The sequence below is a fragment of the Fusarium proliferatum genome (genome assembly GCF_900067095.1).
Source record: "Fusarium proliferatum ET1 genome assembly, contig: FPRO_scaffold008, whole genome shotgun sequence".
NCBI lineage: Eukaryota > Fungi > Ascomycota > Sordariomycetes > Hypocreales > Nectriaceae > Fusarium > Fusarium proliferatum.
This window is the reverse complement of record NW_022194797.1, coordinates 2,091,562-2,106,707: the sequence shown is the minus strand read 5'-3', so window position 1 is coordinate 2,106,707 and position 15,146 is coordinate 2,091,562. Positions and strand designations below refer to the sequence as shown.

Genomic DNA, 15,146 nt, shown 5'->3' with positions numbered 1-15,146 from the left:
CACCACTAGGCCAAGCGGGAAACGGCCACCAATTAATCCGCTAGCTTTGACGCCATCAGAGAGAAATGATAGGCCAGTGGCTTCGGCAGTGGAACAATTCGCTAGACTTCTGATACTCAAAGCCACCATTGCTTTGCTCGCTCGGCATCAGCAGCCGAGTAGGCTCAAACTATATACAGAACAGAAGAACTGAGCTTTCTCCCAATGGCTTATCCACTTATTTTGTATACCTAGCGCAAGGGCTCAAACTCTTGGCCTTGCCAGCATCCTTGGGAATGACGCCCGCAGCGACAGCAGCTTGATAACACCATCGCCAATCCTTCTTCCCGAGCTCTCCGTCACACTTCCAGGACCAAAAGAACCAGCCATCGCCTTTCTCAAAAGACTCAGCTTGCGCAGCCCAGTAAGCTTTGTACCATGTTTCCTGGCCCTGGATCTTGAACTCATCGGTGTTCTTCAATGTTGAGTTAACTGACAGGGACCATTCGCCGACAAAGACGTGCCGGCCCATGTTGTCTTGGCAGGCAGTTTCGATATATGCCTTCTTATTGCCAGTGATTCTGTTGTCGAAGGATAGATAGCGGTGGGCATCGAAGAAGATGAGGTCGTCGTCTGGGAGATATAGTCTGGGGTCGCCTGCGCCCCAGCTTTTGCCCTGCGATGAAGTCAGCGCGAGATTTGAAACTGAATACATGTAACTTACCATGTATTGAATGTGTAAGCGATCAGCTTTGGGAACCTTCAGGTAGCCCTCCATAGCCTGGATGCGCTTGTATGCACCAGGGTAGTAGTTCTTAATCATGTCATCTGCCTCAGCCTTCCACTTTCCAGCGCGTACAGGCTCATTCAGAACCTCAAGCATACCGACGGTAGTGTAATTCCCATTAGTATGGATGCGCTTGGTCATCCACTCGAGGAACTTGAACGCTCGCTCATAGTTTTCGGCAGTATAAAATCCAGGGTTGGGGATGGACTGCAACCTGGTTAATTTAGATTTGGGGAGATGAAACAATTGCTTACATGGCCGGTGAACTGCTCATTCGGTGAGCTGATACCAGGTGCAGAATGAAGTCCGATAACTGCATAAATTCCATGCTTCTTACACCACCCAACAATACGATCAAGATGCCAAATACCGCCCCGGGGCCAGTATTCGCCTTTCTGGATGATGTCCTCGTACATCCAGTATCCGACGGGAATACGAACGGCATTAAGACCAATACTTGCGATCTGCTTTATGTCATCTTCCGTGATCCAAGTCTCCCAATGCTTCTTGAATGCAGCGTTGGCTTTTTCTTGGCCGATGCCCTTGACGCAGGCCCATTCGTCGTTGTAGGCACTGCAGCCCATGTTCTTCCATGATTCTTCAGCCATCCATCGTTCGATGATGAATTGTGAACCGAGGTTGACGCCCCGGATTTTGTCATCGTTTGGGAGCCATCGTTCAATGATTTTCTCACCGTTGGCCTTTGCAATAGCTACATGAAGTGAATATGTGCACCCTGATGATGACGTTGATTTACTAACCTCTAGACTGTGGAGTCCATGCTTCAGCTCCGGCGAGAAAGAATGGCAATACTGATTTCAGATGCATGTTTGAGACAGGTATTTCTGTTCAAATGGAGTGAACGTCTATTTGACTGCACTTGTAGAGCCGAAAGAAGAGACATAATACCGTTTAATGTCTTGGATATATATGTCTTCAATCAAGGTTAGCAAGGATTATACTCCATTCACATACCTGCGCACATGGCCTGATAACAACGGAATACATCCGCCCGATCTCTCCATCCAGCACCGATCCATCCTGCAGATTTCCGCGATGGAGAACAATCCTGAACATGATTTGCCGGTCCGACTGATGGACCGTTTCGTTTTGGCATATGAAACGGTCGATCATCAACCTTGATTTTTCACAAATGGGACTTTCGTCATTCCACATTCCTCTCGCTTGAGAATACTGCTGGTTGGCTCATGCCAGGATTGCAAAATGCAAGCAGATGAAGGACTGCGGCTGAAGGTTGGGGTTTCAGACGAACTCCACTAACAACCCTGTTCATCTAATGAGAGCATGCCTCACGGATCGCATATCTATTTACTTGAGATGAACCCTTAACGCATAACCCTTCATTTTGAGGCGATATATCGGATGAGTCGGATTCAAAGTTTAAATAACCGTGGTCACTGATTTATTGAGAGCGGTTTCAGTGCTCAATACGGCTTGTCCTGGTTCTTTTGTTGTTTCGTGGGGTCGGTGGACCAGCATGTTGGCAAAATGCGACGCTGCAAGTTGACCTGTCAATGGCCCATAGAATAAAAAGTTCAAGTCAACACGCGAGGTATTTTTGACGTATGATAGAGTGATAGTGTCTGCAACAGGAGAGTCCGCCTTTGCATCGGCGATGCCTGTGCATCTCGGTCTATCTCGCAGTGTGCTGCACGGAACTACTATCAGATCACCGTGAATAATGCCGGGAATTAGACCACGGTCGCCGAAAGAAGCAGGTCTAAAAGATGATGAGCCACGTGGGGGATACAGCAGTTATCGGATGGCAGCTCATGATGAACAGGTGAGGCGGCATCCAGAGCGGATGGAAAAGAATGTATTATTTGCAGTTGAGGTATGTGGCTGACAGCTTATATCGCCACAGAGAAGGGTAGAATGCCAGTGACTCGCTCGTACGGATAGTAGCCGTAGGGGCTGCCACCCAATTGACTGTCCAAATGACGGTCCAAAAGGCCTCCATGACAAAGACTGACATATAGAGCATTCACTTATGGCAAACGGTAAGTGTCTTTCTGTATGTCGACTGGATTTACTGGTCTATTTCTTCGATACTCAATAAATCTCAAAATATTGGAAAATAAGTCGGATCCAGTTCTGGAATAATCCTGTTGTTGAAGATGAGCTACTGCTTGATTAACAGATTAAATTTCATCCATCTATACTTGACAAGCCCCTACTACAGTCTCCATGATAAGGTTGAGGGGTCAAAAGAGGCTTCAGCCTCCAGGCCACAAAGGTGAAGTACACAAATAGGGTAAAGCTTGACTACAAAATATCACGGAAGGAATATCGAGGGAATCTCTCCATCTTGTCACATGGATATACCCTCCTCATTTACTCTACCTCTTTTCTTTCTACATGTTCCCAAGCGATAGTATACCAGCATCGGTGCAATCAACCTTGACAGGAACCTTATACATCAGAAGGTTGCATAGTGAACAATTACTGTCCCTTACCAGGTCATAGGACTTCGTGCTTGGATTTCTCGAGGTATATCCTTTGGTCGACAACGGAAATAGGAAGACGCTTCTATCTTGATTCAAGGCTTAGTAGAGCCTTCAGGGTCTTGTGATGACTACAAGTATTTCATCATACTCAAGGAAAGTTGCGGAAAAGAATTCCACAGAAGCTTTGACTATTAGGTCTCTGTCTGGCACAATCTGGCTTTGTTCAAAGATTACAAATCAGCAAAAAGACCAAATAAATCTTGGGAAGTCATAGACAGAGGTGTGATCCAGGCCAACTACATATACTTTGCAGAGGTCCACGATGCTTTCAAACATGGTCGCCGGCTACACGGCGAAAGTACCTTCATTTTGAGACAGGCTTCCTGTGGTATACACCCGAAAAAAGACACTATTACAGTAAATACTTCGTTCGCTGTAACCTTACCCTACTTGAGAATGCTACACCGCTCTTGGCTACTCCGTACCTCCTTCTAAACAAGCCAAATGATTCGTTATCCTTATCATTTACCTTATCAAGCCTCATTGTCGCAATTGCCAGCTTCCCAAAATGTCGATAGTAGCGAGGCAAAAGCCCTTGTAAGCGAAAACTTGGTACGTTTACGGCAGTTCATCTGATTAAAGTTTTTCCCGCATGAATAACAAAGGGGCACGGTTATTAGCCTTGTTTATGAAACATTTACTAAGCAAATTTCGGCAAAGTACCTCGAGTTTCACTATTCGTCGATCTTTAACCAGATCTGCCGTCGACGATATAGGACGCGGAATGTCTTCCTCCGAGGCCGTTAATGACGTTGAATCGAATGAGTATAAGACATCGAACGATACCCTCGTTCTCGAATCCAGGTTTTCTCTCAAAACGCGTAAGCTTAAAAAGAGCTCGCCGAGTTTACCGATAGGGTTGGTTATCTGATCAAGATCAATAGATCCGCCGAGTATAGTCCCGGCTAAATGACCGACGTCAATATTCGGGGTAGTAATATAATACGGTCCGAATTGGGTCGCCCAGGTTATCCAATAAGTGTTTATTAAGTGAGATATTGGTTTTCGGAATGTGGTCTTCCGAATTCCTTGATCGGCGATAAGATGTCTTGGAAGCCAACACTCACTTACAGCAAGAAAATGAAGATCGAGAATCTTCGATGGACTTTCAGTTCAAGATAGTAGAAGTCAACTGACTCTTTGAATCTCAATAGACGGCACACGTTCCCGTTCTTCCAGGTATCTAAGATTCTTGGCTCCCACTCCGGAAGGGCCAACTGCACTGCAACGCTGATCTGGCACGCAATTTCACCACAAGTTCTCAGCATGACCTGCCAAGAGATGTTCATCGAGGCATGCAGCGAACGGAGCAAGCGGCTAGACGGTTAATCGGGCCTGCAATGGGCCGATGACCGAAACAGGACCCGGAAGCAGGCGGAGAAGTTTTGGTTTTGATAGAGGTTCTGGAGCGAGGAATTAGAGTTTCCCCGTGGGGATTCTTGGGATGAATCACGATGGCCGGAGTCGAAGCGGGATGATGTAACTGAAGCATTGGGCGTATGGGTAGTAACGTTGTGATGGATCTTTGCGTTGGTGTTGCTTGAATATCCTGGTCGAGGTCTGGGCCCGCCAGCCTGGTTGGGCTCGATGATGGCACGTCGATGTATAAAGCAGGTGTCATCCACCGGCCTGTCCATAACACAAACTCAAAGCTATATCACCGCTATTCTATTCTATAAATGATCACTGGATGATCTCATCTTTGCGCAATCTGCGAATATTTTTGATATCATTTTGAACATCCTACCATGAACCGTCAGTGGGGTAGCGGCAGCATGGCACTGCTAAACTCCCTCTCACTGCTGCTGGCACTTCAAGTCAGTTCAACATACGCTCAGGGACTTGAGGGATATGGATTGACTTCATATGATCCTGTCTGCGCCGAAGCATGTCTTCGATCCTTCACTCCTCTGATGCTACCCTGCTCGAGCATGCACGATGGACACATGGCGACTCCACCGGCTTGTCGAGCCAACGACACCGCCTTCCTAACATCGGTGGCTTGGTGTATGAGTGAAAATTGCGGTGATGAAAAGTTGTCAAAGATTGAAGGTTACTGGGAGGAGTGGATTACAGGGAGCAAGTTCGTGCCCGCAAAGTGGTCATACTCCCAGGCTCTCATGGAAGTTGATCCGAAACCACCTCGTTATCAACTCAACATGACAGACAAGGTTCTCAACCAGACATCAGCTCTCGCGCCAGTCGCATATCTCAGTCAATGGAACTCACTCTGGGCGACGAACCATGAGATGATAATGGGAGCACGATATGGGTATGTTACTCAGTTTCCCCCAGAGATGAAAGCTACTAACTTGTACAGCATCATTCTTGTTGTCATTGCCGTTGGAATACCGATTCTGATGACCTGGTCCGGATACCTCCCTCTCATCCCATCAGTCTACGACAAACTCAAACCATACATCCTCTATCCAAGCATGATCGGCACCTACTCCGTACGTCCTCTACCATTCAAACTGGGTAATGCTCCCTCTGTTGGTCAAGGTCTATATATCGCCTTGATCCTTGCTCTCGTCGTTGTTTTTACCGCCATCGACTACGAGCTCCGTCAGCCGCATGCCAGATTCATGGGTGAACGGAGAGAACTACTTGCGTACCTCGTCTACCGCACTGGAGCTCTTGCATTTGCCTTACTTCCGCTAATCATCCTCTTCCCCTCGAGGAATAACCTCCTCTTGTGGCTGTCTAATTGGTCACGGTCGACATTTATCCTACTTCACCGATGGATTGGCCGAACCTTTGCTCTTCTGGCTGTCCTGCACGCCATTTTTGTCCTGGTTGGCTCTGACAAAATGGGCACTACTGACTGGAGACGCTGGGGCTCGGTCGCTATCATCTTCACTGTGATTACCTGCCTTGGTAGTGGACTTTATGTTCGAAAGGCCAACTATGAGCTTTTCCTGCTTATGCACATCCTCATTGCTGCGCTTGTCATTGTCGGATGCTGGTATCATCTCATGCTGCGATATGCCTCTATTCGTCTCCACTCTCCCGGTTACACAACTGGACACGAGATCTGGCTTTACCTTGCCATTGCTCTTTGGGGTTTTGAGCGCCTTGTTCGAATCGTACGAGTAATCAGACTGGGTATTCTGAGATCCAAGGTTAAGGACATTGGCGCTGGTTACGTTCGAGTTGATGTCCCAGGCGTTCGCTGGGGTTTGGATCCTGGAAAGCATGTCTTTGTCTACTTTCCAACACTTGCTCCGATGCGACCTTGGGAGAATCATCCATTCTCCGTCATTCCCACAGTTGCACTTCAACGACGCGGAACCTCAGCTACGCCTGGATCTCCAACCTCACCAGGCGCTTCCTCGGGATTAGAAGATATTGAGAAGTCGACGACTCAGATTGCAGTGGTCAGGCAGTCATCAGCCTCGGCCGAGATCTCAGCTGGAGTCACGCTCTTCATCAAAAAGTCGACCGGTATCACAAAGTATCTCGAGAGCCATGACCGCTTACTCACCTTCTTGGAGGGTCCTTATCCTGGCAGCGACACACGACAGGTCCTACGCTGCGACAGGCTTCTTCTCATCGCTGGTGGTGTTGGTATCACTAGTCTGTTTGCACTCATTCACAATCACTGGAACGTCAAGCTGGCATGGAGCGTCAAAGCAGAAGCTCGATGCCTCGTCACCGAGATCGAGCCAGCCCTTGATGCCGTGAACACTGCACAGACCGACATTAGAATTGGCTCAAGATTTGATGTTGCTGCTCTCATCGATGAAGAGGCATCAGCAGGCTGGAAGAGAGTCGGTATCGTGGTATCAGGCCCTGGATCCTTGTGTGATGACGTCCGAGCTGTTGTTGCTGGCATTGGACGCAACTCTAAGACTGTGTTTGAACTTGAGGTGGATGCTTACTCCTGGTGATATCGATGTTATGATAGAAGAGTGAGAGAGAAGGCACGTGATTATAGGGATGTTCTTGTTTCGGCATTATTTACATTGTGTTTACGGTATCATGTCAATTATTTAACAGATAATTTACTACATTGCCTAACCCAAGACCTTTGCTTAAATGAACTTGAACAAGATCTGTGACGACCCAGTTGTGACTCATGAAACGCCGTTCCAGTTGTCTGGTGCCATGCCCGTTGCATTTTCCTTTTTTCTGCGGTTGCTTCGGCTTAGTGAATGACAGATGCACCTTCAAAATTGCCTAAACGGAACGTAGGCAGTCTATTCCTTGGCGTTCGCCACAAGGTTACCTCAGCACGACATCAACTTGCCCGATGTTCACAGACCATGCAATGGTGTCACTCCTCTTCCCGCTTCATCTCTATGCTCATGAATCCTCCGGAGGCCTTCCGATCGATCTTCGGCGCGGCCGGCTCCGTTATCTTGCAAGATGGTTACAAACCAAGTGGGATACTCCGAGCGCTGAAGGCTGTGAGAAGTCGAACCATTGTCAGCACCAAGATAAGGGGTAGGGTCACAGTCAAAATAGCTAGCATACCACGTGCTCGAACCTTTTCGTTCCGTATCACGGTTCTTGGCTGTCCCGAGCGTGTTGCATACATGGACTGGTCCCAAAAGACTCTGCCGCACATGCAGGTGAGATAATGCAACACCAAACCTCTATCGCACGCTCAATGCAACACTACTGCTTGCCGTGGTGATCCCACTTCGGGTTGGACCGAGGAATATGGAACTTTCTGGCCATTTGTGCGAAGTGGGAGGAGTATACAGGCTGAGGTTACATTAGGCAATGACAAGGAAGTAATGATATGTATGCTTCAGGTGTTAAGTTAATAATGTCCCAAGCTATTGGATGTCCGGATCGAGCTACCTACAGTACCTTCAGACATGTCTGATAAACCAGCTGACTGAACTGCGTGGACCAGTACAAACGAAAGAATGTGAGCGCTCTTTATTATAGTTTCGTTGATATCAAGATAAGTCTGAAAAGGATTTAGAAATCCCTGTTCTCCAACGCCATTTTAGGTCATCATAAGCTTGGCGGCAATACTCTCTAATCAGAGCTGTTTTCAAAATCTGAATCTTATAATAGGTATAATTTACCAGTTGGTCATTATCTGATGATTGACTTTCTTAAGATGGAGTCTCTTAAGACGATAAATAATAGAACGATAAAGCCTCCAATCAATCGACAAAATAGCTCAAAGCCCGATACACTCTCTGGCTGATTTACGTGAATGGCCGTGACCAAGGTTATTATTTTCTCATCATGCCTCTCGATCTTGATCGCAGCAAGCTCCGATGATGGTTCAGCTAGACCATTACTACTCACAGGAACAACATGAGCTTAGTTGGCCATTTGCGAGGGAAAACAATAGTCGTTTATTAAATCTGTCAGTTTTTGGCCCGGACTACCGAGTGAGTAGTGGAGCTCTGAGCCGGCTGTTTGGTCTGTCGTTTGCAGCTGATTTCTGGCAGCAGAAGTCTTCTGGATTTGTACAGCTTGTCTAGCTGCTTTGAGTTGATATGAAGGTAATAGAAAAGGTTTAATTAGACAGACTTGCCACCAAATGAGATACCTAAACAAATCGTTTGAGACGAAACTTAAGGTAATTCTGGGTACTGCCAAGGTATGTACCAAGAGCTCAAGGCATAGAGTAAAGTCTCTTTGATATAGTGTTCACTCACTTACATTTTACATTCTTATGCAGATGATCGTCCCATTCGTTTCAACCATTTTCCCAGATCAAACTCCCCGTCCTTTAAATCCCGTGGATTACCAACGAACATGAACACATGACCAGAATCCTCAGCAGGTTCCTTTCCGTCTGTATACTGAATAAGGCATGGCTTGGCTCTGTAGTTGTTGGTCTCGTACTGCGCCAATCTCTTCGCATGAGCAACAGACTGCACATGATACACAGAACCACTGACTTGTGCATCCTGCGGGCCATCTTGCATAGCAGGATACTGTCCCCAGAGTTTCCGTGCGTAGCCTCTGATCTTGGCGGGCCGCATCTCGGGCTTTTCTTTCAGCCCGAGGATATCGGCGAGCATCTTTGGATCCATCAGTGTTCCGTACACGAAATAAGGCCCTGTAGGCGGCTCGAAGAGATCGGCTTGGGCTGCATGCCTAGGAGGCTGGTAAAACCAGTCTTCTGGGTCTCTTCTCACTCTCGGCTTAAAGGAAGATGCTTTGGACTGTTTCTTCGGGAGAGCAGGCGGCAGCGGAGGCGCCGGCGGTGGACGAGATGTATCATCAGACATTATGTGCGTATGACAGCCGCTACGAGATACTGGCGCATCAATACACTCAGAGAGGCTCAGGCCACTTATATCATCGTCTGTTTCCTATGAGGAGTTGCACATGTTTGCGCAAGGCTGGCAGTCAAATGACGAGTTGCTGCCCAACGACTGTGAATCTGTGATTACTGTGATGATTAAGCAACAATGCTACGCTACAGGGTAGTCACCAATAGCTCCGTTATTTACAGAGGAAACAAACGTTGTTCTCTTTGTGAAAATGAATTATTTATCAGATCGAATCTATAATGCAACGCCAGCATTCCGTCACAAGCCATACTTAAGGATTGAAATGCGGGGTGAGCTTGAGGCGGTCAATGAACTAAAAGGCCACCATTCCTCAGCTCAGTAGTTAGCCGACGCTAAACCAACTTGCGGACCGACATCACGAGTCTCGAAGCGACAGTCTGTGCGTGCACTTCTGGACGCGTGACATTCGTTTATCGCCAACCGTTGCTGTGATCGTCGCTGTACAACACTTTGACTTCCGCTCGGAACGGTGCGCTGAAAGTCAAAGCGGCAGAGACCAGTCACCAATTCACCGAAATGAGCTTTCAACGGGGATGAAACGGTCCAGATTGAAGCGCGCGCCCTGTAAGCAACAGTGCCATTTTAGAGTTTGCCGTTCCCAGTTTTCGAGAAAAACCGTTAATTAGAAAATGCAACGCTGCTACTACGCCGCAGAAACAAATCACCATCAATTAAAAGTCTTGTCCTTCATCTGAGACAGTGCAAGGTCCCCTGCATGTCAAAAATGCAAGGATCGCCGACCGTTTGCACAACGATCAGAGTGACGAAATGAAGCTTTCTCACAGAGAGAGAAACATTACTCAGGTTGACTTGTGCGCTTTGAAGTGGGCGCAACGATGCCCGTTGAACGATAGCTCAGTCGTTAGCTCAACAGCCCTAGTCTGAATCCTTCAACATCACACCCCGTAACCGAAGCGCCCACTGACGAGGGATTTGAATGATCCCCAGATCCTTTCCCTTGGGTAACGACCCGTTCCCCGCAACCCGGCAATTCGCCTCCCCCAACCCCATCCATCCATCCATCTCGCCCTCCTCCACAATCTCCCTCTCTTTTCCAACAATGACATGACATGATCTCCAGTGTAACAACACCATGAGCAGGCATGGCATCGTCCTCGGACGCAGCCCTCACGTTAGCATCGACTGCTATATGCGTCGCCCTCATCGTAGCTAGGTGTCTGTACCGCCTCATATTCCGCTGCCACATCCACAGAACATGCCACCGACGATGGCGCATCGACGACTTCTACATGACCATCGCGATAATACCGCTCGTCGGGCGCGCTGTGTGTATACTCCTCTCGTTCACACTGAATCCGGACCATACGTACGATCCTGCGACGCAGGCGGAGGCGCAGACTTGGGGGGAGAGCGTGGAGAGTATTGATGGGGATAGAGAGCTTTCGCATAAGCTTCTCATACCTGCGCGGATATTCTACGCCATGTTGTACGTGGACCGTTACGCTTGAGAGGAAATTTGCTGATTTGGGTAGTTTGTGGTGTTTGAAGTTGGGGCTGCTGGCCTTTTATTCACGCTTCATCGATGTCTTCCGCTGGGGCAAACCCGTCACGGATGCACTCTGGTGGTTCATCATCGCCACGTTCATCGCTGTGTTTATAACAATTCTCGCCGAATGTCGCCCTCTATCACTGTACGTTCACCTAAAGACTGTCCCCGGGCATTGCTAACTAGATGACAGAATGTGGGCGCTTAATTACGATGATACGAGTAAGCAGCGACGAAAAGTTTTCGCCACCTCATGTCAGCTAACATCACCACAGAAGTCGCATGCAATCGCGCCGTCGGCAACCTGATACTAATGGCGGTTTGCAACATAATAATAAACATTGCGCTCATAATTCTCCCGTTTCCGATGCTTCGACATCTCCGACTCGATATTAAGGAGAAACTACAGCTTGGCTTCTTGTTCAGCGTCGGCGCTGTCCTGGTAGCCATTACGATCCTCCGCCTCCCTCTCATCCTCAACGAATCCGTGTCTCAACGATCCCGATCAATGGTAATCATCCCTCCGTTCTGGTACTCTGCTTTTATTGACGCGTGGTAGTGGGCTTCAATTGAGATTCTCTGCGCATGCATCGTCTCCAACACCCCCTTCTTCTACGCTCTTGTCAAAGACATGAAACGACAGCACGACGACCGACCCGAGCGATCACCATCGAACGCTACAAATCCAGGGGACTTTGACTTTTACGATCTACAGAGCCTACCGTCTTCGGCGGGTGTGCATATGCCTGCGAGGTCGTCACCTGATACGTCGAAATGTACCATACGGTATTTAGAGAATGTTTGAGGAGCAATGTTGGAAAGTACGGATGGTGAGATAGTTAGTTAATGATACCCAATACGAAGAGATATGTTTATAAGGCTTTATTCGTGCAATTGTTGCTGTTTTCTGATTCTCGTAGATTGAGGATCGGATGAGCGGATGCAGTCATCCGACCAGACCATAGCCTAAGGGCGATGTCGGATGATGTGGTGAACCGCGTAGAATGCTTGTTGGCGGAAATAAATATCAATAGATCCATTGCATGTCGAAAACAATTGACATATACATAATTAGATAGACTTTAATTTAATTTAGACCAAACTCTGTCAGTTCTGCCAAGATCACAGCTCCGCGCAGTCGGCTCCGGGTTCTTGGCTCGCCGTGATCGGCAGTGACTTTTATCCTTCAACGCGGTCTCTTCAGATGGGCTTCACTCAAATTCCTAGTCAATTTATAGAGACAAGCGCTGTTATGTATAATATCTGTCTTCTAAGGTCTTGGACTTCTCAAAAACTTAACGGCTTTTAATGATCAAGCATAAAATCAACATCGCAGCAAATCCAATACAGTGGGGCTGTTGTCGCGCCAACCCCTCTGTGACATCAGCTCCAGCTTCAAGCATCGATCTCCAAAAATGCCCATCAAACAAATCCATCATCGAATAATGTCAAAATCACTTCACCAACGCCAACCATGCTTGAGCGGCGTGTAGCATCTTGGCTCGACTCCCTCCCCGACGAATACCTGTCATCCGAAGCCCTCTCCAAGACCTCCAAGCGAAAGGCAGCGCTGCCTAGTCCGCCTACTTCAGATTCAATGGAGGGAACAACTCCAAAGCGTCGTCGCCTCGTCGATCCAGATCGTACACCGCGCGCTGCAAACCTCCCTCCTCCTTCATCAACCGGTTCGTCCGCTTCATGGTCTGAATCGGGTGAGGGATCACGATCGAGTTCGCCGAAGAAACAAATGCTCAGGCTGAGGCTGGAAGAAAGAGGGCTTGAGTGCAGACAATTAAATGTTGACACCGCGCCCCCGGTCATCTCCAGTCTTCTTGATACAATTCAGGAAATCGGGAGTAGGATTGAGATATTGCCTGCTGGCAAGAAGAGTGCTATTCTGGAGAGTCCATTTGTAAGGGAACAGAATACGCGCTTGTGGAGGTTTGCATTCAAAGAGGGTGACGATACGTTGCCGGGACGAGTTCCTCTCCCAGAGGAAATAGCTCAAATCTGCAATTTTGCGCGTCACTGTCATGACACGAATCATGAAGAGGCGGCTTGGAATATGGAAGTGCATCATCGTCTTCTACAGGCTATACTAAGGCAACCCGACGCTTCAACCGCCGAGTCTATCAACTTTACTTCCTGGTAAGCTTTCCAACCTCTGCATCACCTGTCTTCCAGCTAATTGCTTGCTAGCACCACCGCCCGCCCGCATCGTCGCTTCTTACCCTACTCCTCGACTGCCAAAATGGTCGACTTCTGTCTCTACCTCAATCCCACCGATTCCCCCGCCCTCCAAGCCCTCGGCCGTCGAACACCAACGCTGACCGTAAACCACACCGACTTCGCGCCGTTACAACTATCCCCCATAGTTATGAGCATCGAGACTAAGCGTCCCGGCAAAGAACTCGACGCCGCGCAGCTCCAGATGGGAGTTTGGCATGCCGCGCAGTGGGCTTTCCTCCGCTCCGTTATTGGCCTTACACCAGAACCTGTGACAGCAGAAGACGAAATACTGCGGAATCAAAAAGCGAACGAGGTTTTGGAGCAATTGGGGTTTATACCGGGGATCATCGTGCAAGGCCATCGCTGGCTCTTTGTGTTTTCGACGTTGGAGGGTGACAAGACTGTTCTTTGGACGGAGAGACAGTTCGGCACGACGCAGAGCATTCTGGATACGTATGCTGTTGTCGCTGGGATACGGGAGTTGGCTAGATGGGCGAGGGATGTTTACGTTCCTTGGTTTAGGGCGAATGTCCTTGCTGGGTTCCAGCCCCAATTCGAATATCCCTTCAAGGTAACGTCTGAGATGATGCATGCTCACACGGATGTCCGGCCTGGCCTCGAAAGCATATACCCGGAGGTGGGGGTACAACAACATGATAAGGCAACGAAGCAGAGTCATACTTTTTCTGAAGGAGCTCCAACTACAAGAAGCGACTTGGTCAACCATGAAGCAGCACAATATGGGTAGAATTCTCCTTTTGTGAGAGTAACTTGATAGAATGAAGGTCAATATCCCCATTACCATCATCCACTTGTACTTGGAAATGAGTTGATGCGAGCTTCTTGGGCACGTCACTTAAACTAATTACGCCATTGGTCCTTGCTCAAGATGGCTTGCTTGTGGGAGATCGCATAACCTTGATTTGCGTACTAGTTCTCCCACGTCGCGCTCGCGCGCCTGATTGAGAGGACCTTCTGATGCCCGTGGAGTTAAGGACAGTCCTTCACCCGAGGTGGGCATTGTGATGGTCTCGCGATTTCCAGGGTTTTGATCGATACAAAAATGGCAAAAAGTGCCACAGCCAACGGGGAGGGTCGAACTCCCGATCTTCTGATAATCTTTATAGACTATTTTTTCTAGTTAGCATAATCTCCAGGAGTTGAACTTAAGCACTTGGGCAACTTACAGTCAGACGCCTTAGCCATTAGGCCACGCCGGCTTCTTTAATGGTTGGTAAGCAGAGCAGAGAAACTCCAATTAGTAGCGACCTGCGTTATTGCACTTGCCGATTTTTAATTTTTACATCCTAGCAGCTATCCTCTTTACTAAATAGATACTAATTACTAATATAAAGATATTAATATTAATAAATGATAATATTTAATTAATAAATAAATAGTTAGACTTCTTACTTAATCTATCTATAATATTAAATACAGTTTACCTACTTAAGTTAAATAGGCTGATAAGAAGACAAGCTGGGGATAATAGTTAATAACCTTTACAAGCTCTTTTGAAGCTGAAAAGTTCAACAACAGCTTGCTAAACTTATTCTCTATTGTTCTAAATCTGTCTTAGAATTCTTCTCATCTGGGATCCGAGTGGGCTGAGGGCGGAACTTAGGATCGCTCGTTAATGCTTGACGCTTACGGGTCAGCCTTAGTAATGCTGCTCCAATAGCTGGTATTGCAAGACCTGGTATATAAAGCATCCAAAATTTAAAGCAAGATTAATGGCAGTAGTGTTGGGGTAACTCGATACTATATCAATAGCCCCTTTAATGGTTCGAAGCCATGTATCAAAGGCCATAATAAACTGTCGTCAGGGGAATGGCCACCGAAGA

General features: G+C 47.7%; 5 protein-coding genes and 1 non-coding gene across 6 annotated transcripts; 3 read left to right on the top strand and 3 right to left on the bottom strand.

The window, feature by feature from the left end:
• Positions 1-217: 217 nt before the first annotated feature.
• FPRO_14524 (uncharacterized protein) lies at positions 218-1,594 on the bottom strand (the record flags this gene model as incomplete). The annotated part of the gene is made up of 4 exons (XM_031219559.1): positions 218-655; positions 704-973; positions 1,021-1,478; positions 1,528-1,594. The coding sequence occupies 4 exons, from the start codon at positions 1,592-1,594 to the stop codon at positions 218-220; spliced, it is 1,233 nt and encodes a 410-aa protein (XP_031085306.1).
• A 3,448-nt stretch (positions 1,595-5,042) lies between these two features.
• Positions 5,043-7,184, top strand: FPRO_14523 (uncharacterized protein; the record flags this gene model as incomplete). Its single annotated transcript, XM_031219557.1, has 2 exons — positions 5,043-5,566; positions 5,615-7,184. 2 exons carry the CDS (start codon positions 5,043-5,045, stop codon positions 7,182-7,184), a joined length of 2,094 nt encoding a protein of 697 aa, XP_031085305.1.
• A 1,752-nt stretch (positions 7,185-8,936) lies between these two features.
• On the bottom strand, positions 8,937-9,500 carry FPRO_14522 (uncharacterized protein; the record flags this gene model as incomplete). The annotated part of the gene is made up of 1 exon (XM_031219556.1): positions 8,937-9,500. One exon carries the CDS (start codon positions 9,498-9,500, stop codon positions 8,937-8,939), a length of 564 nt encoding a protein of 187 aa, XP_031085304.1.
• A 1,169-nt stretch (positions 9,501-10,669) lies between these two features.
• FPRO_14521 (uncharacterized protein) lies at positions 10,670-11,878 on the top strand (the record flags this gene model as incomplete). Its single annotated transcript, XM_031219555.1, has 5 exons — positions 10,670-11,013; positions 11,060-11,218; positions 11,267-11,295; positions 11,349-11,584; positions 11,633-11,878. The coding sequence occupies 5 exons, from the start codon at positions 10,670-10,672 to the stop codon at positions 11,876-11,878; spliced, it is 1,014 nt and encodes a 337-aa protein (XP_031085303.1).
• A 669-nt stretch (positions 11,879-12,547) lies between these two features.
• Positions 12,548-14,050, top strand: FPRO_14520 (uncharacterized protein; the record flags this gene model as incomplete). The annotated part of the gene is made up of 2 exons (XM_031219554.1): positions 12,548-13,221; positions 13,273-14,050. 2 exons carry the CDS (start codon positions 12,548-12,550, stop codon positions 14,048-14,050), a joined length of 1,452 nt encoding a protein of 483 aa, XP_031085302.1.
• A 332-nt stretch (positions 14,051-14,382) lies between these two features.
• Positions 14,383-14,522, bottom strand: tRNA. Its single transcript has 2 exons — positions 14,486-14,522; positions 14,383-14,418 (listed from the first exon to the last, which is right to left on the bottom strand). It is a non-coding gene; the product is annotated as a tRNA-Tyr (tRNA).
• Positions 14,523-15,146: the final 624 nt, after the last annotated feature.